Source organism: Hippocampus guttulatus, chromosome 16 (assembly GCF_054856545.1).
Source record: "Hippocampus guttulatus isolate MCC_2025c chromosome 16, RoL_Hgut_1.0, whole genome shotgun sequence".
Taxonomy (NCBI): domain Eukaryota; kingdom Metazoa; phylum Chordata; class Actinopteri; order Syngnathiformes; family Syngnathidae; genus Hippocampus; species Hippocampus guttulatus.
In genome coordinates, this window is record NC_141276.1 from 691,974 (window position 1) to 716,832 (window position 24,859).

Genomic DNA, 24,859 nt, shown 5'->3' on the forward strand with positions numbered 1-24,859 from the left:
ACCATAATTGTGTACCAACCTTCGGCGGGGCCGGATTAAAAAGACCAACGGGCCGGATTTGGCCCGCGGGCCGTAGTTTTCCCACACTTGGGGTAGACTGTATGTGCTTTAGAACAAGGGGGGGGGGGGTCAAACACATTTTTGTCACAGGCCACTCTGGAGTTACGTCTTCCCTCGGAGGGCCGTTAAGACAGTGAAACTGAAATAATGTTGAATCGTCACATTGCATTATTACTTGGACATAAAAAATGATGACTCACTAGTTTTGAAGTCAGTCAAGTATTTGTTCAATTATTGCTTTGGTGAGTGTAAACAGGGTAACAGAATGATTGCAAAATGTCACCGTTAGTTATTACGTGTGACAATTTGAGAGTTCGGAACAGATTTAAGCAAGGATCATGAAAGTCGACAGATGATTCGCTTTCGCGGGCCACATGAAATGACGTGGCAGGCCGGATCTGGCCCCCGGGCCTCGACTTTGACACCTGTGCTTCAGAACGTCCACTCGTCGCTCGCCTTAACATAGCGCTGTGGTCTCTGTTGGCACATTGAAAACACACGAGTGACTTTCTTCGCGTGAAAGACAGCCATTCTGGCACGCGAGATGTCGTTCTATTCCCGCGGTGCTAATGAGCTCGTTGGGCCATTCGTGCGTGTAAAGTGCTAATGTGAAAATGGGTAAAAATGTGTGCTGCACAAAGTCAATAGAGTCCCTTTCGCCGGCGCTCACGGCAGCCTCTCTCCTTGTGTAATCACACAAAAAAAATACAGTCGACGGAGAAGGCGCCTCGGCAGTCAAGAAAGAGAAACGTTTGATCGTGCTATCAGTCAATAGCGACGGAGTCTTTTCACTGTGTACAAACGACAACCATTTGTCGATTTATTTTTATGACATCCACTCTACTTACCTTTGTTGTAAATAATAAATGGCAGCCTATTTGGGTGTAGCTGGCGACGAGTCATTTGCATTTCTGTCTTGTCGCGCAAGACGGAGCGCGTTAATTAGGCGGTGGCTAAACACTCGCTTCATGTCAACAAAAGCTGATTCGAGCCTTTGACTGCGGCGAGCCTTTAATGCAAGCTTGCTTACTCTTGTTGACTAGTCATCCTGGGTTTCATGGGGGATTTGAAAGGATTAGATCTCATGCTGATAACGCCATGAAAGTGCATCCCTCGACAGGTCGCTGCTTCCTCTTTATTTTTATACCCCCCCCCCCCCCCCACACACAAAATGGCGGGTTGAATTCACCCAATTTGATTTCGTCACATGGTTACTTAAAAATAGCACAAGTGGATCCGGATGATTGTTATTTCATGCGACCGCCTGACAAGATCAAATGGAGTAAATGTTTTTTTTCAGTGGACAACAAAATATTATATTGATAAATACAGAAAAAAAAAAAGCACAAATACTAGAGTGGCACTTACAGTGGATTTGTCTCTGTGGCGCTCAACCGCCCCCACGCCCACATTACATCACGCTACTTATGATTACAGTAGATTGTTGTCCACACACTCTGGTTAAAATGTCCACTTGGACACCCAGATGACGAGATTATTTTCTTGTCAGGAGTACATTTCCAAGGCTACATCTATTGGCCTTGAAATGTAGTAACTGGACGTACATTGAGCACTCATTCACCAAAAATGGATGAAGAACATTCCCCTTTTTTGTGCACTCATACTGCTTTCAATCAGAAAGGGAAGACTATCGGCTGTGAAGACCAACCGGAGCTGAACAATTTCCAAAAGCGTTGCTTCATATACAAGTTCAAATCTGCACATAGGCCAAAACGGGACAAGGACCCGAGCATAGAGTACAGTGCAACCAAAACGACACTGTTGTTGTTGTTGTTTTGTTCCTGGGATCAAATCGCGATGCGGCGGCCGTCTCTTGTGTTGTTCAATAAATAGCAAGCTCCTGATTTTGGGAGGGGAAGATGAACTGCAACATTAGAATTTATTTTTGCCGGAGTGACTCAAACAAAATAATTCAGCGTATCTGCCCCATGATACGGATTCTCCCCAAAGTTTGATTTGATTATTCCTTTGCCGCACGCGTGTGCCAGGGGCCCCGCCTGAGAGACAAAGAACTCTCATTGTGGAAACTTCTACGTTGCTGTTGTTGTTACTTTCTGCTTTTTGTCTTCAGGGGTCACGACAGTTTTTCACTTGTATGATTTGTTCCCATTTTTATCTTGGGACCAGCAGAGGCCGGGTGCTCAAAAACTGGCAGAATCAGAGCAATTGGAGGATGATATAGGCAGCAACACTTCTGGAAAAATGGTCTGAAGAAAAACTTCCTGAGAGGTTTTCTTCCAGAGCCTATTTATCACCATCAAAAACATGCCTTTCAAACAAATATTTCAACAAATTCTACAAAGCCATATGAACAACATCGCATCAACAAAACGATTTTCAATTGAGGTTCTCTTCTAACGTCGCTACGTTCAGTTAGTCAGTGGAGGGGGGGATCATTTTGAGGGGTACGCAAGATAAAATAATTGGGAGTCATGACATTTTGTCTCAGTACCATCATTTGCACAAATCCGCGTTTCTGTACTTTGTGCGCGGGATATTTGAAATTTCATGGTAGGAAAACAGAAAATGGCCTCTTTCTTTTGGAATGACTCGTTTACATTAAAGGATGTTTGTGGTTGTCTTTGACCGCGCAGTTCTATTTTTATAACCAATACAAGAGAATTTAAAAAGGCACGGCGGGGTTAGTTCCAAACAGTGGAGACTGCAAGGACCAAACACTAAGCTGTTGTTCGCCAGATACTGGAGAACGACAAGCCACCGATTGTGCGTGCGTACCCCCCAAGAGCGGATTCAAGACTCAAAATCGGTGCCACGTTGCCCCCAATGCAGTGACGTCACTCACAGACGCTGACGTCATCGCGTGAGTTCATAATCCGCAGCTCGATGCGGTTGATCGGCTTCGTCTCCCCGAGGCCCGACGCACACAAAGAGGCCCCGGACCACCCAGCGCCGAGCACCGACTCCCCCCCCCCCCCCTACCCCCGAGAGCCTGCGCGCTCTCCCTCCGCCTCGCGGGAGCGGATGACCGCAGTGTGGAGCGTGGATGCTGCTGCTGCTGCTTCCGCCGGTGCCATAACCGAGCACAGCTTCACCCATCACCGCCACACGCACACACGCCACTGTACAAGCACTCGCTACATTGCCCCCCCCCCCCTTCTGCCCTTACCTCTCAGATGGCTTTTCGCTCGGCTCTTAATCCATGATGATCCGCACACTGCTTCTCGATCACCTTTCCCCCTGGCAAACAACAAAATGTGATGGCGAGGCCGCCCTGCCCGCCGTTTCCTATCGCGAGGCCAGCGATGCGCCCACGGAGCCCATCGACGGGCACGACGGAGGAGCAGCCCGCTCCAAAAAGTCCGAAGCGTTCACGCGCAGGTGGAGGAGAAGCGACGGGCAGCCTCTTGCTCTCCGCGATAAAAGGAGAGCGAAAGGGCGGCTGCGTTGTGCTTTCGATCGTCCTCCGGCACAACGCGGCGGCGCTCGCCTAATTTCGCCCCCAAACGCGCGCGCGCACGCACACGCACGCGCACGCACCCGCGCAGAGCGCTCCGGCTCGGTGTCATTTAAAGAGATAGGATGGGGCAGCTGTGCCCAGAGCCTCTCCCTCTCCTGCTTCTTAGGTAACCCGAGCGGGAGCTTGTGGGCGCGCGCACCCGGCCGCCGATGACGCCCGCGCAGGTGAGTTGGGCGCGCGCGCACACTCGGACCCGTCTGGCCGGCGGTGGTTATACGTCGGAGGTGGGCCCCTCTTCAAGGAAGTGACAGTTGTGGTCGCTGACGTCACATATCACATCAAGCCGAACCTTCTTCTGACACAGTCGGGCGGTCGAGAACCCCCCCCCCCCCCCCCCCGTCCACCCGTTTGCTCTCGCGATGATGTCACGGGTAAACAACCCTTTCTGGCCTTTGGATTGGGAAAAGAGGGCGAAAGGCGTTTGAAAGCGTCGAAAAAGAAGACGGAAGGTGAAATCAATTTGTTCGGGTTTGGACGTGACCCCAATAGCGCGACAACGGGCCAACACTTGGCGTAGTTTATTGAAGAGTCTTCGCAAATTCACTCAGAGGGAAGCACGAGGAGTCCACAAGGAAATGTCCACATAAGGAACAAGAAGCTACGGTGGTTGGGCACCGCTGATGTAAAGATGTCGGGGGGGGGGGGGGGTCTGGCTTTTCACCTTCCATTTCAGAGAATTGTCATTGGCGTGAAGCTGCAGTTCACAACAAACGTGTTAAGGGGCGCTTCTATATCGGAGGATGTACGGTGCCGTGTCCTTTTATGGGCATCCCCGCGTGGAGGAAGTGATGGAGCGGTTCATCACCCCCCCCCCCCTCCGCTTGCTCTGAATCTGCATTTTCTCCTTCTCGCCTTCATCTGCCTTCTTCCCTCAGCTTTCGTTTTCTCTTTGAGTCCAAGGCGAGGGCTAAGAGGGAGCTGTCGGTTTCTATTTATAGAGTGCCCCCCGCCCCCGCTCAGCCTCCCGCCCTCTTCGACACAAAGAGATACACCCACGCGCACTCGCACAAAGCGCCCGTGGAATGGACGTACAAAACAGCAAGTGAACTCATGCATTCACGGTGTCGATACAGAAGCGCAGTGTGCGCACTTGATGGAACGCGGGCAGAAAATGTCAAGCGCAACGCAAAGGCAAATAAAAGCCCGGCATACGCGCCATGTTGTGCACATACTATGGCATCAATAATGCAAGGGGGCTTTCGGAGGAGGAAACACGCCCTGTCATGGATAGGAGGGGGGTGGGGGGGCTGTGCGCATGTGGGTCTAGATGGGACTCTTGCTGTGGGCATAAATCTGTTTACAAAGTCACATTGTGGGAGCTCGTGTCCCTTTTGGTGACAGGAAGCGCAAATCATTCCGTTTTAAAACCAAGACGATTGGTTTGAGAACAAGGGGAAGCGAGGGGAACGGCACAAGTATTCCTTTCAACGGATGGGCCAAAACTGTGGGAAATGGTTCAAAAAAAGAAACTACAAATCACACAATGGTGCTGATGAGGGAGAATCGAGTTTGTTTGCATCGTCCTGAATCACAAAAGACTCTCAAAGGGCTTCACAAGCTGACAAAAGATCCACGGCGGCTCAAACTGTGCATCATGTTGGCTTGTGGTCGGCTGTATCTTAAAAGATGATGACTTTGAAAATCCCAAACTTTATGTAGCCGGCTCTTTGGAAAGACTGGACTGGACACAAAATATTTTTTTACGTGGGCTTTATTCCCGACTGAACAATGAAAAATTGTTCAGCATTAAGATGAAAGACTGAGATGTTAACTGAATTTTAAGAGACTTGGAAAAGGGATCCAAGAGGTCAAAGAAAATTATCGAACAGATTAAAGAAAATTTCACCATAATAAACAACAGCAGTGGCTTGCTTGATAAGGAAAGAGAAATCAAAATACATTATTTCCAAGCCCCAACAATCCATGAAACTTAAAAGTGCAGGCCGACTAATCATTACAATCCAATGAGATGAAAGGACACACTTACTCGACACTCTCCGGCATGTTGGGTGTATACAAAACACGTTGGAAAAACACAAATGATCTCCCCTCTAAAGAACAGATACACAGTTCATATCATTTCACAGTCCAAAAAAAAACATTTTTTACATCTTGTAACATTGCGAAAACACTTCCGCTATACAGCTGTTCACACGACTCACTAGCGGCAGATTTCAAACGCCAAACCACGATATTTTGCTCTACAAATACCATTCAAATAATTAATCACCTGGTAAATCACATGGTAAAATAGCTATCAATTACCTGAATATCGCCAGGGTTACAACGACGATCATGGGTGTATCAAGTTGGGACAAGCAGTAGGGACAGTTCAGCGACTAGCCGACTAGCCGACTAGCCTCTCACTTACTTCACTTCCTGGTCTGATTCCCGCACGCTCTGTATGTTCCCGCGTGTTTTGATCTAGCGTGGCTCTTAAAGTGACAGTGCTACATTTGTTAAACAAGGCAGCCTTCACTACAAAAGTATGGTTCACCTGGTTACATTTAAATCAACATTTGGGCCTAGTTACGCGACTGTATTTTAATGGCGGTCGTTCTATTCTACAGGCTTAAGTATTGTTTGGGGTGGGATTTGTGCTGGTCTCAAAGAGAATAACCCTCCAACCTGACCTTTGATTGGCATGTCAGACACTAAACGCTCCGGGTCAGATCTTTCAGCACGAGTCCCAAAACCCCCCAAAAATTTGTCAGTCTGTTCTAGGATGCGTCTCATGGTAGAGGCGGTGACATCACAGCGCTAAAAGCATCGGGTTGAATAGGATGTCATTCCACCGCAATGAGAGCGGTCTCGGTGTCGCGAAGCCACTCATGCTCGTGGCCAAGCCACATTTGGAATTCAGATCATGATTCAAACCGGATAAAGATGAATGAATGAAGACCGATACACAAACACATGCGCACTCATAAGGCGAGCGGGCACTGCGGTGAAGATGACTCAGCCACTAGGGTTTCCATGGAAACGCACCCTCTCTGCAATCAGTCTCTAAGTAACTGTGCAGTTGCTGAGGACTGAAATTGAACGCGTGCGTGCGTGCGTGCGTGCATGGGACACATTCGGCTATGAATACTGAGAGGTCTACTGATGCAGACCAAAGAGATGGTTCATTCAGCAATTTTCTTCAACGGGTAAAATTTGAATGGTGCGCAATCTCTTTTTTTTTTTAACACTCATTTGCCCTTACAATGTCACGAGGCTTTGGTCAAAAGAGTCACGTGACCGGTACTCATGTACGTGTTAGCATGCACATCACTGTACTGCAGTGGAGACTGGCAAAAAAAATAAAAAAAGTGTTGTGAGGCATCCCTGACATGCATGACAATCGCCTCTCCAAGATATTTACCGTTCCCGACAATAGACAGGTAGAGAATGTGATGAGTGAGTCACTTTGACCCACAAACAAGCACCCTCACACCTAAGTATCATAACTTATTGCGATCTGTCGGCGGTTCATGGTGACTTTCAACGCTACAATCCCAAGTGGAAAACAATAAGCATTTTGCACATTCTTATACCTTGATCCACTTTGCTCCCCACCTCTCTTTCCGTCGCTGTTTTTCATGGCCATTCATTCTGCTCCGCTACCAAGCTAAGCTAAGCGACCCAACTCAGCCACCCACGACAAGCTTCTTCGCCACACAGTGATCGGTGTGTTTGGGCAGATTGACGTCAGGGCTGACGCACGGCGGCTTTGGATGTGCGGCGCCATCAAAGGCCTGCATGCAAGGCCTTCAACAGAAGTATTATTGGCTGGCGGACGGAGAGATTCACAAAAAGAATGGCGTGGGGGGGGGGGGGGGGGGGGGGAGGAAGGCCGAGTTATTGAATGAACCTCACAAAAATCACGCTGCAGAGATGTGTTGTCGCGCAGTGAACCCTCAGTGAGCTCCACCAATCAGGAATATTCACAATCGTGCAAATCATTTGAGCAATGATGTTAAAGGCCAACCCAGTGAGGTGAAGTTCGATTCGAAAATCACTTTGCTGATTGGAGTTTACCGGGTGAATTGTTGCCATTTGCTCGAATTCAAGTGATGATAACAGTCATACTATATGTTAAGTCGACGCAACCCACCTAAAAAGGGGTTAACTAATATAATACTTATTCATTTCTGATCATTAATTGTTCATATTTGACTTTTTGAAGGGGGAAAAAAAAAGGACTTTCTTTTTGATTTTTGACCGTACTCGCTCGAGTTTAATGTTAATACAATCGAGCATTGGCTTCCGATGAATGTAAAACAAAGGAAAAAGAAGTTTGAGAACCATCGGAGAAGCGTAAATGAAGACGCACCAATTTTTATGCAGAGCGCATGTGCAACATGGTCGTTTTTTTCGTTTATCGCGGATGGTTTTGGTCCCCATTAACCGCGATAAACAAGGGATTACTGTATTAGCCAAACGTGCAAAAACACAAAACACTAAATTAGGGCACATCTTGAAGAACCGCAGATTTCAAGGGCAGCTGATCCACTGAGCTGGTGGAAATACCGAGCTTCCGTCTACTCCCGTTTGATCAAAGTCATGGAGAGTAGATTGTGCATTGTAGCGACATCTGTCCCGTCAGAGGGGATGTTCTCAAAAACTGGACAAATTGAAGTATTTTGTTTTGTTTAAAATCAAGCAAGGAGTAGCTTACGTTTGTTTTGTTCACTGCTGCTGTTGCAGTTAATACTCACTATTTTTGTTATGATGCAGCATGTTTGATGGTTGAAGTTTAATTTTGTTGCTTGTTTATTGTTTGGAGCATTTTTAATGTTCAATAAAATAAGTAATAAAAATAAAGCCATTTCTTTGCTCGATAATCGTTGCTATTTGCAGTCAGTAGAGTGCAAGATTTAGTTCACCAAGTCATTGATCAAAATGTATGCTAAATTTGTCATAAATATTTCAAAGAAAAGCTCAAGTTAAAAGAGCCGTTTGAGAGCCAAAAAGAGCCGGCTCTTTTCACTGAGCCGATCCAAACGAACCGGCTCACCGAAAAGAGCCGAAAATCCCATCACCGCAAGCAGTGGGCATCACAAAGAGGCCGATTGTCCACCTTGAGTGCGCAGCATAACACGAGTCGGTCTGTCTTTGAGGTCTTGAAACGGGCATAGCTCACACATAGACGAGATTAGGGCCGCAAATCATGATGAATTGGATTCATCTGTTGATTAAGATATTGATTAGTCGGATACAAAAACATTTCATTTCCATCCATTTATTCAACAAGACATTTCACAATGACAGTGCAGAAAAAGGCAAAGTGATTCTCTTTCAATTACTTTGGACCACAACGGCCCGAAATTGGGAAAAAAGTTTTGTCTTTTTTAACCTCAAAAGGTAACACTGGTCAATGGCAAATTCTAACTGGGGATGGCTATACTTTCATTTCTTGTTTTTAAATTTGAGCTAAATACAGAATACATTTTCGATGATTACGATTAACAAGCGATGCCCAGCCCCCCGCCCAAAAAGAGGGCAGATTCAAAATCGGCACCCAAAAAACCCGTTGCACCTCTGATTAAAAAGAAAATGTCAAAATTTCTCAATCGGTTGTAATCAGGATACTTTCATGAATTGTGAGAAAATTAACATTGAAAGGATTTAGGACAATTTTAAGACAACATTTTTCAGTCATCAATGGTTAAAACACTGTCATTAATTTGATAACTGATGAGCTGTCAATCAATTTAACTGTTGCACCTCGAGACAAGTTGATTGGCAAATGATAAATTCAGCACCTTTTTACCGATTACTTTTTGTCTGCCGCGTTGTCGAAATTTCTGCTCCTTTCTCAAATCTTTTTATGCTCAGCGGTTACGTTAGTTGACCGGCATGATCTACAAAATGAGACTTAGGAATTCAACGTTTATTTAGAGTCAAACAAATGGAGTAAAAGCTTGAAGAAAGCATATTCACCATCACCAAAAAGCATATCTCCCACTAAAAATGTAAAAGCAGAAAGTCAGATGAATAAAATACAAGCATTTGGGCTTGGGCAGCTGCTGCAAATGAGTGAAAGTAAGCGCTTCTACTTAGAAGAGTCCCAAAACAAAAAACAACAACAAAAAAAACACTTGATTATTTGTAAAGAAGGATCAAATTGTTCCGGAACACAACACAGACTAATCACGATGTACACAGGAGAAATATTTGACGGAGACGGCGCCTCCTCCGACCACATTCGCCTTTTCGTGTCCCGCCTCAGCAGTGGCAACCTTGTAACTCAGCACAAGGGCGGCAAGAACCATTCCGGCGAGCAAATCCATCCCATCCAAATGATAATCTTTTATTGGGTCAAGTCTGATGACGGTTTGAACAACCAAAGTACAGTTTGGATTCTCTTTTCCTCTCTCGTTTCAGTCTTCAAATGAATCCTGAGGAACCTTCAGTCTCTTCATTGTGGCCCTCGGGGCCGTCAATATGGCATAGCCGCTGAGTTTCGGGAGAACGGGGGCAGCGATGCAAATGAGTCATTGGTGAGATTGAGGGCGCCGCAGAACCCCCCCCCCCCCGCTCCCGCCCCACACCCGCAGCGTGACGGCGGTGCGCTTCAGGGGGGGAAACGGCTCACTTCATGCTTCACCCTGAACTCGGGCCGAGTTTGACGAGCTCAACGGGACGCGGTGATTTTTTCGGGGGTACAAGTTGACCGTGGGCTGCAAAGGTGAGGGTGAGGAGGCCTTCGACCCCCCCTTCCCGGCCCTCCCCCCGATCCGTCGCGGCTTTGCCCGGTCGGGCCCCAGAAAATGAGGTGGGGCGGCTGACCCGCCAAGCGTTACGTTGGCCCGATCGCCCATGTTTGCGGAGTGTGGTGGCAGCGGTGCTACGGGGTGGCTATCCCGGTATGGGCGCCCAGGAGGTCGGGCGAAGCTTCCGCTTTCCATTTCCTCCTCGCAGTGTGGCCCGGTGCTGCTGTTCTGACACCCGAGACCCGCTGGACTCGAGTGGATCTCCGAGCCTTCGCTGAACCAAAAGACGCCGGTGCCGCGTTCACACCCAGGCGGTCCAGCCCTCGTAAAGCTGGGCGAGGTTGTCCAAGTTTGTGGCGTCCTTGATGACAAAGTCCACCTGGAAGCAGACGGTTGGACAGCCGTTTAATGGGGCCGGCAAACGCCAAAAGCTTTTGCCGCTCATCTGAGCGGGCTTCGGCATCAGTTCATGCGCATGGGCTCGCCGAGTGCCGCTGTGAAAAGACAACTATTGACCCCTTTAGCTGCCTGCAGCCACTGCACACAGTGTAAACACCCCCCCCCCCTTTCCTGAACACTGCACGATACGGACCAAACCGGTGACTGAACCATGACTGTGCATTTTCTGCACTGCTAATTTGAAATGAAGTCCTTTTTTTGCCTAATAAAGGGGGAGGGGGGATTTTGGTTAGAATGTTTTTTTTTCTCCGATGTATCAATTCTTATTAAAACATGCGTTGGCGAGCAGCTCTAAAATGCGCAGCTACTCCATGTGATGACATCTGCCAACCTCAACTCGAGTGTTTTGCTACATCACTTGAAAACAACCACCGCCGTCTACAAAGTGCTGAACGTCATTCATTTTGTAGAACCCGCAACTGGCGTCGAATGTTTCCACACGGCCATTTGTTGCGGCGGACGCTTTGGGCAACAGATTGATCCGTACCCGGTTGCTTGGAGAAAGTCCCGTTTGTGCGCCCATCATCTTTGAACAGCACCAAGGCCGCATGCCAGGTAGCGGCAAGGTGACGAAGGCCATTTGGCAGCGCGAGAAGAGAGAGGCCTAACCTGTTCGCTGACACTCATCCTCCGGTTCGGATCCATGTCTCTGCCTTCCAGCTTGGCTTTCACTCTCTTCCACACGCTGACGGCGTACGAGTTCCTCTCCTGGACGGCTGCGGGCAAAGGAAGGAGGTGAACTGCTGCAGGGAGGGCAGGGGAAAACGGAGCTACGCAAGTCGGCGCTCCCGCTTCTAGCGCGGCGGGCGGCGGCCGTATTGCTCGAGCGAGGTGATTGGTTTCATATGAAAAACAAACAAGACAAAGTCAAATTGAGAGAGAAACCCCCCCCCAACATTTTCTTCAAATATGAGTGCTTCCAAAAAAAAAAAAAAAACCCAAAAAAAAAAACGTGAACCTGAATTTTATTTCTTCACTCAAAAAGACCATTGTCTGGAAAAAAGAAAAAAATGAATTGGACACCTTTGCTTTAAAGTATCCCAAGGCGCCACTTTCCCGAACGGCAAAGAAAAATCATCTCAATGCATTGTGGCCTTGGTATGACGCTTGTCTTGTGAGTGCAGAGCGCTTCTTTCTACCTTTGCCTGTTTTGGGGTCTCGCGCGGCCCTTTTGGGGCTGGGGTTGAGGCCTTTGCTGTTGATCAGCGTGCTGGGCGGGGTGTCGGCGGGGGTTCCCGGGTTGCGCGGCGGGATCTTCCGTGCGTTCTGGGACATGGACTCCGGCTGGGTCTTCAAGCCGCTGCAACGAACGGCTGAAGCACAAAAGCACATTCGGCTTCGAGCGCGGAATGAAATATTTCTCGCTTGCGGAGTCGAAACTGAAAATGGCTCCATTCCCGTCAGTCTTGACATCGGAGGAAACGACGCAATGCCAAGCGAGACGACCGCGCATCGGTAAATGCAAGCCCCCCCCGAAAAACGTCTCCGCCGCGTCCGACGGCTGTGCCGACGTCGCGTCACTTCCACGTACCGGCTGCAAAGCTCGTCTGCGCCGCTGACACGGGGCTGGCGCAGTCGTTTTCTCTGTCCGTCACCAGCGGGGAGGCAAAGCCCACCAGGCCGTTATACACGCTGCCGTGAAGCAAAGGCAAGAGAGTTAACGGCCGAACGACAGCGGCGAAGCCTCGCGCAGAAAGGCCGGGACCACCTCTGACTCTGGGACCGGAGCTCCTTGACAGTGGCGGGGATCTCTTCCAGCGAGTCCAGTTGCTCCCGATTGCGGGGCTGCCCGCTGGCCTGAATGACCGTGAATAAGACCACCTGGATGTTGTCCTGCCACGCCTTGTACTCCATCAGAAAATGACGCACGCCGCCCTCGTAAGCCACCTCTTCGCCATCGGCCAGCGCCGCCTCCTCATCCTGCGCGCCGGACACAGGCAGAGCTTTCGGTGGGACTCTGAGCGCTCGACCGACGCAAGGGTGGAAATCGACGGACGTGGCGGCACCTTGGCCATGGCTCTGAGGAGGTGCTTGACATCGGCCAGTTGGCGGTTGTGGTTGGACAAAATGGTCTTGATGGAGTCGACGAGGAGTTGCTGCGTTTCGGCGCAGGACTCCAACTGCTGCTCGCGCTCCTCCTGCGTCCGCCGCGCCGTGCTAAGCTCCTCCTCCAGGCGTCTCTGGGCGCACGTCGACCATTCGGGGCTGCCGATCGGAAGGTCCGGCACCGGACTCTGCTGCGAGGTCAAACGAGACGCGTATCGCATCGAGCGGGGTAAGAGAGTAAACAAACGGCGCCGCTTCGAGCGACTCGTCGTTTCATGAAAAAGCAGGAATACATCGGCGCTTAATCTGCTGAACTCTGGCCAATTATGGTAAGCGAATACTGGCTGACGCCAATCAACTTTTCGACAAGAAAAGAAATACCTAAAGAGGGTTGTTGGGGGCCATCACAAGTGAAGTGTCATACATCACGTCGGGCTAATGATATGGGCGCTCAAACCCACCAGTCTTTGCAGCAGTTCCAGCTCCAGCGTGGACACGGTGCTACTAAACTGGGCGGCGTAGGAACAGGTCTGCTGGCAGCGCTTCAGCAGCTCAAACAGGGCGGCGTCCATGTTGTGCGCCTCCGCCGATCGGGTGCGAAGGCCTTCGAAGTTCAGGATGGTGGAGCACAGGAAGGTGACCTAGGAGGCCAGATCGTTTGAAAAAGGAGCCGTCCCCCGCGCCACTCGCCGACAGGTTTTTACAAACGGGCCCGTGGAGTGGCGGCACCTGGCTCGCGCGCTGGTTCTCTCTGGCCACCGTGGCGCGTCTCTCCCTGATGGTCATCTCAAAGTCCTGAAGGACCGGGGCCAGCGTTGGGTTGGCGCCGCCAGCCCATTTCAGGCGCTGCTCAATGCTCGCCTCCAGTGAGGAAAGCTTCTCCTGAGTGAAGATGGATTGCTGCTCAATAACGGTCAGAGCTAATCATACACATTTCAAAGCGGCATTTTCTGAAAGCGGAGGTGTAAAAAAAAATAAAAAAAAGTCTTTGCTACGGTTTTGCTGCCCCGTTCTGCTTCAAATGGGTTACGTCTGAGTTGAAGGTAACGTCACTGAAAGGCCCCGTCGAGAAACGCGTCGACGTGGAAAAATACGATACGACACGGCCCAAACCTGAATCGCGACAATGGCGCCTTCATCCTGACTCAGCTTGTACAGCTTCTTCTTCATGTTGCCGAGAATGACGGCGCGAGGGGGGATGTTGACGCTGAGTGTTTGATTATTGGGACCCAGGATGTCTTCATGCTGCCACTGGAGGAAAAGACACACCGAGACAAAGGTTTCCAAAGTGGCCGTTCCTAATTTCAGCAGTTCGGAAAGTGGTGAGACCACGGTGCCCTTGGTGACCTGACTGGTTACGAGCAGCGAGAAGGGACGGGAGCAAAAACGTATCGGCGTTTTCCAGCGAGTACCTGAAACACGGCAACATGCAGCTGAATCCTCTGCAGGCTCGCCTTTGCAGCATCCAGGTTGCCATCCAACCTTCGCAACAGGTCCAACTTCTTCCAGGCTGTGTCGTAAGAAGCGGCCAGCACGGTGGCTCTGTTTAGCAGCAGCTGGGAGACGCGGCCCGATGCCAGGCTCTGCTCTGCCGCCTTCTTACAAAGTTCGTCCAAAGACACCTTCCAAAGCAAAACCTTTCTTACAAGCCAATACACCGCCGTGCCATCTTGCGGATGCTCTGAAAACGTGACTGTATTTCATGTCAATTTGGCAAAAACGTGACTCGACAGTCAAAGAACGACTGGCGTTGCATCGCCCGCGCCAACTTGTAAAGGTTGCACGGCAGGAACCGCATAGCAAAGGGCGTGCGAAAAGCTCGTACCTTGCTTTCCGCCCCAAAATCTTTCGCCTCGACTTGGGCGACGACATCCAGCCCAAGAGCGGACATGGCGCTGCAGAGGGCCAGCCCGAGAGCTTGGCTGGGCAGACCCATCAGCATTTGCCAAACAAATTCAGCGGTAAAAGCCTTGATGGGGCGGGTCATTTGTTCCTCGCTGATGATTGCCCCGCTCGAGCCGGTAGCGTTAGGCTGCCGGTACAACGGCTTTCCTAGCCCGACCGGTCCGTTGGAGGTCATCAGCTCATCCGGAGGGGGCCCTTGATGGGCGGGGAAAAGAACAAAAGCGGGATGAGCCGCATATTTCGGACTCCGTCGCAAATCCTTTGAGCGGTTAACAAATCTCTCACCAGACAGAGTCTGAGCAAAGCAGGAGCACATTCGGAAGAAATCTCGGATCGTTTGGAGTCTCTTCAGGAAGAAAACCTCATCCATCAGTTGCCGCTGAGTCGGGCTGTCAAAGAAGTGGAGCTGCGCAGCGCGGGCTTCCCTCAGAACGTCCACCTTCCTCCACGCCGACGGCACTTCCAGCGAACTCAGCTGCGGGTCAGCAGCAGATCAAAAGGGTGGCTCCAAGCTCAAGATTCTTGACAAAGTGCATTTTTGTCAAAGCGCTCCATCCCGCACCGCCCGCCCCTTAACTCATTCAGTACCAGCCAATTCTAGACCAAGTCTGAAAAGACGTGTAAAAACGTCTTTGGGAGTGAATGAGTTAATATTGTTTTTCCATGTATTTTTCACAAATACAAGTAATACATTCATCTGTATGACAATAAACGATATCAGTCGATATTTTCATGCAGTTGTGGACTGTACACCTTTTATTTTGGGGGTGGGGGGCTCTTTCATATATGCATGCAATGCATCCGCGGTATGAACGCTCATCCGTACCCCTCCGACCTATATGTCATCAAAAGCCCAATACGTGCTCCGTCGTTTTGACTAACGGTCGCTGTCTTTCCACTCGACTTGAATCGAATCCCACTTGAAACGAAGCACGAAGTGGTGACAGCGGTAATTCGGCCACGCGCGCCAGTGATGCAATCTTGAATAGGAGATGGGGGACAATATCTTTACCTCCTCCCATCTTATACTCTGGCGACATCGGGTGATAAAACAAGGTATTTGTCATGCAAATGAGTATAACCGCCCCCCTTCCTAAATCAACCAATAAATAGACTGGATTTAGCGAAAAGTCCAAATTGGGCACCACGGCGTGCAGTGTCAAAGTAGTTTGGGGCCCAAAGTCAAGATACCGCTGAAAATTGACGACGATTGGGGTCGAACGGCGACGCTTGAAGATCAAACGAGCAAGTGTGTTGAGCGTCATGGTACCTAAAGCCAAACGAGCTTAAAATGGAACAAGAGTCCTTCCGGGTTGTGTTGACTACTTCATTTGGAGTGAGGCTCAAACCTTGTCAGTGAGCTGTCCAAAGGCCGTCTCTAACTGCGTGAACATTCCATCAAAGGCCACCAGGAGCATTTGACCAGCAGACATTTTTGGTGAGTCCGGGCCAGTTCCATCCATGCAGCGTGGCTGGATGAGCTCAGAGTACTGGGCGCGCAACATCCTGAGCGTATCAACGCAACACGTCGTGCAATGTTTGTCATTTGCAACACGTTACCCTCATCAAGTTCCTAAATGGCCGCCGCTCACCTGGTGATGTCCAGACATTGGTTGCGTCCGTCCTGGTCTAACCCCGTGGTGGCCAACAGAGTGTCAACCAAGCCCTGCAAGCCAAGACCATCGGAGCTCTGCTCCACGAGCTGCTCCAACTCTGCCAGCATGGACTCCAGCGTGGGCTCTCCTTTCACCATGCAGCGCAGAGCCTCGGGAAAGATGATCTGACGGAAGTTGGTGTTCAATTCCTGCAGTGGAAAAGTGGGCAAGTAGTAGCGTCTGCAAGGAGCGTACTGCAATTCGGTTGACAAAGACGATGAAAACGATACGGCGAGATCATCTACAAATTGGGAAGGTAACACGGCCGGGTTTGCGGGCAGCTGTCTCGGCATTACCTGCAAGCAGGTATAGACTGAATTGGCCAGATAAATGGCCTGGGCGGTGGCGGAGGGCGACGGCAGCTCCAGGTCATTGGGCAGGAGTGGGCAGCGCTGCGACAGCGTCGCCAAGGCACTGACGTTGCCCATCATGCTGCAGAGCTCCTCTAAGAACCAGGCTCCGTCCCGGGACATGAGGTCTACCAGCTGCTCTCCGGCACTGGCCGCCGCACTCTCCATCACCAGATTGCGCCTACGAAACCACATTTTCAACTATCCTTCCGTTTTAGCGGCTAAGCCGCATCGCCGTTTGCGATCGGCATGATGGACGTCTTCAACCATTTGCGAGGTATGCGTCAGGCATTTGCACCTGCAGAGTGAGCAGAGGGCAGAGGTGATGATCCCAGCTAGGCTGAGTGAGCCCGACTCGCCGTTTTCCCGCAGAAAGACCCCGATGCAATGCTCGATTTCCTTCAGCTGCTCCTCGCACGCCGCTGCCGTCGTGCCTTCCGCTTTCAGTCGCTCGGCTTGGTGCATCACACGCTCGTTGGTGTCAGCCACTTGGCGCTGCAGCGCCAGCTCCACATTGGACATGAACTGGCAGCTGGCTGCGTTGGACGGAGGGGTAAACAGGACCTCATATCTGCGCGGGAAGAAAGAGACAAGCTCAGAGGTCATTGCAGCAACAAGGTTACGCTGGTGTAGTATTTGCTGAAGGAATGGAGCTCTTGGTGAATGTGCTCAGCTTACTGCCTGTAGATATGCTGGCAGTGCTCAACCGTCATGACTCTCAGCATTTCCTCCAACCAGGCCTTCCACTGGTGGGTTCGATGGCGCAGCAGGTTGGCTCGTGGGTAGAGCAAAGCGACTGTCGCGTAGCTGTGCAGCTGCTCCAAGCAAATACGAAGGGCCCCGCGGCGCTGCTGGAGCAAGGAGCTCATCTCTGCCTCCAGGCTCTCACATTGGCTGATCAGATGAGCTTGGCCCGCATTCTGCAAGAAGGCCGTCGCTGGCACGTAGCTGGGAGGACCTGGGGAGCATCGGAATTAAAACCCAACTGGACAATATTTGGACAACTGCTGCAAGTGTGATTTCCTTTCTAAGTTGTCTGTGGCGTTTGAATATTCTCCTCTATTTCTATATGGTGGAAAAATCAATACGTGACATGGATAATAAAAATGATTCTCCTAACCCAAATCAATGGTGGTACTGATGTCCTGCAGCAGAGCAGCCAGCTGAGTCGTCTCCAGATTGGAAAACGCCGCCTGGTACTGGGAAATCCATTGATCCAGGTCAGCCAGCTTACTTTGTATGGCCTCTTGCACAGTCCTCTGCCGTGACTGGAACTGGTTGTGCTCAGAGTACCTGTAAAAAAGGAGGGGGGGGGGGGGGGAACAGCTGCGGCGTGACTATTCAGAACCGAAAAGATTCTAAAAGTACGAAGGGTGCGGCGTTCATACCTTTGCTCCAGAGTGACAAGTCGATGCTCTGGATGGTTCTCCGCCGCTTCGAGGAAGGCCAACTCCTCCTGCAACTTGGCCTGCAGTTTCTCTCCCTGGCAAAGCAGATCCTGGAGAACCAAGTATTCTTCGACAGCTTCTTCCACTTGTGGCAGGACAGCCAGCATTTCATCACGATTCTTAAACCAGTTGACCTTTGCAAAGGACATAATTTGTTTTTTTTTTGGGGGGTGGGCTAGAACAATGACGTGCCCAACCACGGGGGGAACCGATCATACAATCTCTCGACTTCTGCAATTCATCTTGGGTCTTACCTTAATCTCGGCCACTCGGGAGGAGTAGAGCGAGCGTGTGATTTCTCTCTCCATCTCCCTCTTACTCTGTTTGCTGTCAGCCTGCTGGCCTCCTCCTCCATACACTGCACCCGCAAAGCCCACCTCCCCCCCGGCCGTCCAGTCCACCAGGGGATCGTAGACAAAGGCTTCCAGCAGGGTCAGGAGGGTCTCTCTGCCTCGGCGCATCATCTGAATAACCTGCAGGCAGAAATTCTACTTAGAACCCTCTTATCGGCAATGTTTTGCACTCTAAATTCGTGGACTCCTTTTCAAGATGCGAGGCTCACCTGTTCGCAAGAAAGCCTGAAGATGCCCTCCACCCCGGTAACTCCCAGTGCACTCTCAATATTGTGCGTCATCCTGAAGGGGACCTTCTCTGGGACCCGAAGACTCTTTCCTAAAGCACAGAAAAATACGATGTTAAAAGGGACGAATGCAGAGTAAAGCCCTCGTTTTAGCGCAGGCGGGCATTTGTTTCCAACTGCACCAAGACATCAAACGTAATCTAAGGATTGTCCTGACCTTTTTCAAAACACACGTTGTAATCAATGTGCACGACTTCTCCAGTGGTCATGTCAATGAGAACATTGTCGAGGTGTCTGTCCCCAAGGCCAATGATGTATCCCACCATCGACATGACAGCAGTGGATCTGGCGTAAGACTAGAAAAAAAGAAAGGAAACGATTGTAATCAGGCTAAAAATCCAAAACAAGTGCGCAACGCTGTACAGCTATTAAAGAGAGAGAAACTAGTTTTAAAAAATAGCTCATGAAAAACCGGCAAAATTGTTTACCTGCGTGACCCTCCACCATTCACTGGGAGTGGTACATGAACACCACAATTCCTTGGCCAGTAAATTGGAAGGCGTAGCCTCCATCAATTCTTTCAGCACCTCCTTCATCACACCGAGGGGCCAATCTCGCCGCGTTACGTCCAGACTGAGCCCAACTGCTTTGAGGGCAGGACCAATGTGACTGTAATACAGCTCACTTGGGCGGGGTACAAGAGGCACTGGCTGCTGCTGGAATGAGTCTTGGGCCTGGGTCAGGACAAAAAAAAAAAAAAAAAAAAAAAAAGAACGTTGCATTCCATTACGCAATTAGGCACAACAAATATTGATTCGATGGGACAGCCACTGGGACCAAACCCCATCACTTCTGTCTTGTTGCAGTCATAAAATCATTCCAGAGCATACAACCAGTAGTAAAAGACTGTCGTAGATGCTACCTTCTGAGCCTGCAGCACAGCCTCCCTCTGCTGCCAGCGCTTGTAGAGGCCAAAGAGGGGCGTGGCTCCGTCAACCCACTGGATCAGTCCCGATCGTGTTCCAAGGGGTGTGACAGAATAATGGCGCGCATGGAAACGAGGCTGCTCTTGTTGGTTAATTTTGGTGAACATGGTGTTTACGATTGATAAGAACTGCATGATGCGCTCATCCAAATGTAAATCCTCCAGACCTGAGAGACGAGACAATATCACTCGGTTCCAAATCATTTGACACACGAGTCAATGCCGTAAAATTGCAACACGCAAGAAGTCACAAGTCTGTCGGATGGCCAGTTTAGAATAAATAAATAAACCGTGTTCTGAATTGCAGTCGCTCTCATTTGAAAAGATAAGGCTTTGTCCGCTCTGCAGTACTTGAACGCCCTCATTTTCAGCTTCAAATAAAAACCTGTGAAATTCATTGGATGTCATTTGGTGGTTCTAACGTTACTTCGTCTCTTACAGCACAGTCTAAGGTGTGAGATTGGTCTGAAAGCTCACTCACGTTTTCTGGAGCAGCCAGTAGCGCTGCTAAGCGCAGTTTAAATTGAAGTTCCAAAAACGTAGCTCATCTAAAAATGAAAATCAGTTGGTCGTTCGTTATGAAGTGCGTGCGGCATACTTTGAAGGATAAAATAAAACTTGCAGTTGGGGCTTTGAATATATATAATTTGTCACACCTGCCCTGGAAGCTTTCCGATACGGTAACACCTCAAAGATGCAGCTGAGCTGTATGTACCATCGGATTAGGAACAAGTGTTACACTGGTCTTTACCTTTAAAAAGGTACGGGTAGTTGTGACCATCAGAGCCCCGGAAGAAGAGCTTCTTTGGCTTTGTCTTGGTGGGCAGAATGGTGATGGATTTGCCCATGCTCTGAATGGTGACAGCGTCCGAAGCGGACACCTCGCCCGGCAGGGCCATTTCTGTCCCAGTCAGAGATGCCAGGTGTGGACTGATCTCATCCAAATGGAGAAGATAGCTGGCTCGTTTCTGCGCACGCTGCTGCAGGCTTAACATAATCTAACACAGAGGTTGCCGTCATGAATTCTCTCACGTTGACTGTGCGTGTTCTATGAGTGCAATCAGGAGCGTGGTACGCAATTCACGGCTAGGCGTGAAGAACAGAAGATCGGCGTCCAACGCACCTGTTTGAACGGGAGCCAGCTGCTGGCGGGGTTGGCGGGGTTGTGGGGGTTCCTCAATCGCTCCAGGGCAGAAGCGATCGCATCGCCATACGTCTGCTGGAACCAGGTCTCGTGCGGCGTCTCCGCTGGGGCCGATGTGATGCCGCACACATGTTCCAGGGCAAAAACCACAGGCCGCATCAAAGCAGAATGCTTCTCGCGCATTATTGCGATCTTCTCATCCCTGAAGCACAGCAAAGGGGAAAAGATACCCCGGGCTTACCGTCATTTTGCCTTTGCGAACGTAGACAATGTATCAAAAGTCACGTTGGCGGGAAGAAGCTCAACTCCCCAGAGAGGAGCACGCAGCTCACCTTCGGAGCGTGTTATTATTCTGAACCCTCTTCACCTCGTCCTCCAGTTGTTGGATCCTACGCAGAACGTGCATGTGCTGCTGTTGCAGCACGCCCAGCCACAACTCATCCCACAGTAACGTTACCCTGCGTAGCTCACCGACTAACTGCTGGACCTGGACAGGACGTACTGCGGGTTAGGACCTCATTGTGATGATCAGGAGGGGCGGGGAAAGGTCCCTACGGTCAATGTCGGAATGTGATCGAGCTGTGAAAGCCCATTACCTGAAGCACCATGGTCGGGTTTGCTAAAGACAGCTTTTCCACTATCTTGCTGTAACAATCCTGCATCATGGCTTGGTCTTGACTGGAGCAGAATGCAGCCAGCTCTTCTGGAATTTCGCCTTTGTCACCACTCTCCGGCTGCTCCTCCTCCCCGCCAAGGCTTTCTCCTTGGATGCTCCCCAAAAACGTTGGCAGAGCGGATGGCAGTTTGCTCCCTGTCATAAGCAGATTCATCGTTTTAAAACAAGCCATTGTCGTCGATATGATGGGGATGTTCAAGGAAAGGTAATGAGCCATGAGCAATCAATAGCAACATCAAGCCCTGCCTGAATTCTGAGCCTCCCCTCCGAGGGAGAGTGAGCCCACAATGGCAGGGTAAAGGATGAGATGCGGGGAGTCCTGGGCCACTCGGCACAGCAAGCTACATATACTTTGTCGTATGTACGCTTCGGGATGATTGAGACGTGAAAAGAGCTGCGGCGTGATGCCTGAGTGACACACAGACAATCGGAATATTAATCAACACCATTTCCAGATCATCGTAACATTTCAACTAATTCAAACAAACGAGTCAAGACTTCCAGATCGCGCACAAAACGCCGTCCGTTCGACATACCCCTCCAGGGTGCCGTCGGCGTGGAGGCTAAACCGAGCTCAAGCCCCTCTCTCAGTTCCCCGGCATGCTTGACCAACAGACGGAGGAGGCGAAGGGTTGCCATGACGATCATGTCATCGTTACTCTGTTTGCTGTTCGGACAGGACAGCAGGAGTTTGGGGTCGTCCTCATCAATAGGTAGCTGAAACAACAGAAAGAGACCCGAATAAGCAGGCAGGCTTCCTTTTACCTCTTGGCTGTCAGGAGGAAATAAAAAGATAGGGCTTTTCACATTTACTGCACGTATCAGAGCTTGATGTTCAGAAAACGTCCCCCAATCTTACCTGGCCCGCATTGAGTTTCAAGAACGTGAAATAGGCCTGGCAAGAGATCCGGTAGAGGCCAAATATTCGGTCTACCACACGTCTCCAAATCCGAATCAAACCATCCGCGACAGGTTGGCCTGCCTCTGCCAGCCAGGGGCAAGACGCGGTCAGCTGTCGCCATATCACATCCACCATGTCGTCCTCGTCATCTTCCTGCTGGAGTGCCATATCCTCATCCTAAAGCAAAACGCATGCACACAATCCCAACATCTAAATTAGAAGGAAGCGAGGGGTAAATAATACCATTTCACAGGGCTTGAGACTGCGACCAAAATGGGAGTACGAGTGATGGTTTTTCTCTCGGCAGGCTCTACCTGTATGCCAGTCGGTCGACACATGGCTTGACCAAGAATGCTAAAAATGGTTTCCTTGTCTTCTTCGCTCGTAGTGGCAGGTAGGAGCTCCTCGATATCCTTCTTTTCTCCAGAAAGAAGAGGCAATCCCTCACCTTGGCTAGAGGGAAATACATTTATTTACAGCGTGATATTGTTTTGTTTAAAAAAAAAAAAAACGCGTCATCAATCAATGTCACATATTTTTTGGGGTCCGCTAACCTGGCATTGTCAACGACCTTCCTACCCCAGCGGTACGCCCAGCTGGCCAAAGCTGCCCAGGATTTTGCCACTTCAGGGGCGAGGCTGGTGGAGAGCTGGTAGAGTTGGCCAAGGACAAAGTCTGGCTCCCCGACACCAACGCTCACTGCACAGAAATCACATTTGGGTTGGTCTTTGCTCAATTATCTCAATTTTCTTGGTCAGCATGAGGCAACTTATGGTTGCACTTTTGCTCTTAGAACACTCAGTTGGAACTTGTGCCGAGATTTTCCATTGCGGGACAAATAAAGGATATCTTATCTTATTTTGTCGGGGCACGTCGATCGAAGATATCGATCGAAAAATGTTCCCTTGCGGATCGTTCATGCTTGCCTTCTCTTTGAAACATGAAGTTATGCTTAGCTTAGGCGTCGCATGTGAACGGTGACGACCTCGGGAACGTCACAAGCCTTTGCATTTCGTTGAAATGGTTTGTGATTAACTTGACTTTGAAATTGAACATATGTGAATGATTTTATGTCCAAGTGGCACTTGATAAACAACTGAATAAACACGACTGTACTTAAAATTACCTGAGGTCTCGGTGGTGATGTGGGGAATGCTCTGCTCTACGAGAGGAAGCTCCAGCAGAGCGGAAATGTTCTGACACAAAGGTGACATGTTGCTCAGAGCATTGGAAGAATTTACTGCCCCTGACATCTTTACGACCTGGAGCAAAACAGCACAGTGTATATATACTTCATGCCATAAAAGAAATAAAACTCGCACACCAGCAATTTTTACACCAAGGAACAATGTTTTAAAAAGTGCACCTGTTTAAGCTGGGGAATCATGTCCTTCCAGTCAGCCAACAGCCATTTGCAGAGCGTGAGCAGCGAGCGACAGGCAGCACCTTCATTTTTTCCCACGTAGCAATTTGAAAGAGCAGCCTTGCTCAGCATTTCCATTGCTGGAATGGACTGGCCTGTAGAATTGCTTACTTTTGTTAGACTGAAATGGCTTACCAAACATTTAAAAAACAAAAACGCGTTGTTCATATATGAACCGGATCTGTCGTAGGTTTTGTTACGTGATTTGTGAGATATCACGCAAGCCTTAAGTGCAGATGATCATGTTCAAGTAGCACCGAGAGGGTCAAATACACACGCTAAGCTTTTTAGCTTCTGTTAAAATATCACCGACATCCGTCCTCACCTGAAGTCCTCACTACTTTGGCTTTCTCTATCTGCAGCTCTGGCCCCCACTTCTCTCCCAGCGTGCCTTCCACACTGAGGCGCCGGAAGGCCTTTATCAGTTCGTCGCCCTGCTCCTCCTCTTGGGTTCCATCACAACACTGACCGAGCAAGCGGGACGCCAGGGCAACATTGCCTTTTTTTCGAGCAAACTTTACAGTTGTCAAACAAAGCTCCATGAGGTGTGCATCTGTGGTTGGAGAAGAACCTGAAACGGGACCCAAAAAAATAAATAAAAAAGTTTCTTGCTGTCGGACTGAGTGGGTCAATGCCTGGTTTATTTGTCTTCACTGTGATTTATTTTCCCTACCTGCTGAAGTTACTGCTGAAAAATTTCCACTATTTTTATTTATTTGATAAGTGCTTATGGCACAGGTGTATGTACGCTGTCAAGCAAGGACTTTTTGTTTTGACTAAATGGCAAGCAAGTAACCACCTCGAGTCCGTGTTTATCCACCCTCGCAGCAGTGCCTCCTCTAAGTTTGGCCGCACTCATGAGCAGGAGTTGGAACTACAAACTCCTGGACCTCTGAGCCACTCGCATCCTACGAATGCTGTACTCCGGTACAGAGAGTGGCCTCTACATTGACTATATTTGACAGACAAGTAGCCGTGCAGCTATCGATGTCACATAACCCCTCACCTTTGAGAAGATTCCACATGCTGA

General features: G+C 49.7%; 1 protein-coding gene across 1 annotated transcript in view; it reads right to left on the reverse strand.

Moving 5' to 3' along the window:
* Positions 1 to 8,767: 8,767 nt before the first annotated feature.
* The window catches only part of smg1 (SMG1 nonsense mediated mRNA decay associated PI3K related kinase), a 30,431-nt gene continuing 14,339 nt past the window's right edge, over positions 8,768 to 24,859 (reverse strand). Inside the window, exons 29-64 of the mRNA XM_086132542.1 lie at positions 24,155 to 24,400; positions 23,773 to 23,924; positions 23,533 to 23,668; positions 22,961 to 23,105; positions 22,721 to 22,859; positions 22,365 to 22,583; positions 22,042 to 22,222; positions 21,752 to 21,913; positions 21,426 to 21,640; positions 21,162 to 21,316; positions 20,809 to 21,031; positions 20,437 to 20,683; positions 19,623 to 19,852; positions 19,189 to 19,434; positions 18,918 to 19,056; positions 18,683 to 18,792; positions 18,375 to 18,593; positions 18,061 to 18,254; positions 17,793 to 17,965; positions 17,351 to 17,630; positions 16,971 to 17,243; positions 16,619 to 16,853; positions 16,260 to 16,471; positions 16,017 to 16,173; positions 14,953 to 15,142; positions 14,588 to 14,862; positions 14,175 to 14,384; positions 13,876 to 14,013; positions 13,492 to 13,644; positions 13,224 to 13,403; positions 12,723 to 12,953; positions 12,425 to 12,636; positions 12,248 to 12,348; positions 11,856 to 12,029; positions 11,326 to 11,432; positions 8,768 to 10,636 (exon numbers count right to left, since the gene is read on the reverse strand). Of these exons, the coding sequence (XP_085988668.1) occupies positions 10,559 to 10,636; positions 11,326 to 11,432; positions 11,856 to 12,029; positions 12,248 to 12,348; positions 12,425 to 12,636; positions 12,723 to 12,953; positions 13,224 to 13,403; positions 13,492 to 13,644; positions 13,876 to 14,013; positions 14,175 to 14,384; positions 14,588 to 14,862; positions 14,953 to 15,142; positions 16,017 to 16,173; positions 16,260 to 16,471; positions 16,619 to 16,853; positions 16,971 to 17,243; positions 17,351 to 17,630; positions 17,793 to 17,965; positions 18,061 to 18,254; positions 18,375 to 18,593; positions 18,683 to 18,792; positions 18,918 to 19,056; positions 19,189 to 19,434; positions 19,623 to 19,852; positions 20,437 to 20,683; positions 20,809 to 21,031; positions 21,162 to 21,316; positions 21,426 to 21,640; positions 21,752 to 21,913; positions 22,042 to 22,222; positions 22,365 to 22,583; positions 22,721 to 22,859; positions 22,961 to 23,105; positions 23,533 to 23,668; positions 23,773 to 23,924; positions 24,155 to 24,400 (6,737 nt within the window). The 3' untranslated portion in view covers positions 8,768 to 10,558. The remainder of the gene's footprint in view (positions 10,637 to 11,325; positions 11,433 to 11,855; positions 12,030 to 12,247; positions 12,349 to 12,424; positions 12,637 to 12,722; positions 12,954 to 13,223; positions 13,404 to 13,491; positions 13,645 to 13,875; positions 14,014 to 14,174; positions 14,385 to 14,587; positions 14,863 to 14,952; positions 15,143 to 16,016; positions 16,174 to 16,259; positions 16,472 to 16,618; positions 16,854 to 16,970; positions 17,244 to 17,350; positions 17,631 to 17,792; positions 17,966 to 18,060; positions 18,255 to 18,374; positions 18,594 to 18,682; positions 18,793 to 18,917; positions 19,057 to 19,188; positions 19,435 to 19,622; positions 19,853 to 20,436; positions 20,684 to 20,808; positions 21,032 to 21,161; positions 21,317 to 21,425; positions 21,641 to 21,751; positions 21,914 to 22,041; positions 22,223 to 22,364; positions 22,584 to 22,720; positions 22,860 to 22,960; positions 23,106 to 23,532; positions 23,669 to 23,772; positions 23,925 to 24,154; positions 24,401 to 24,859) is intronic.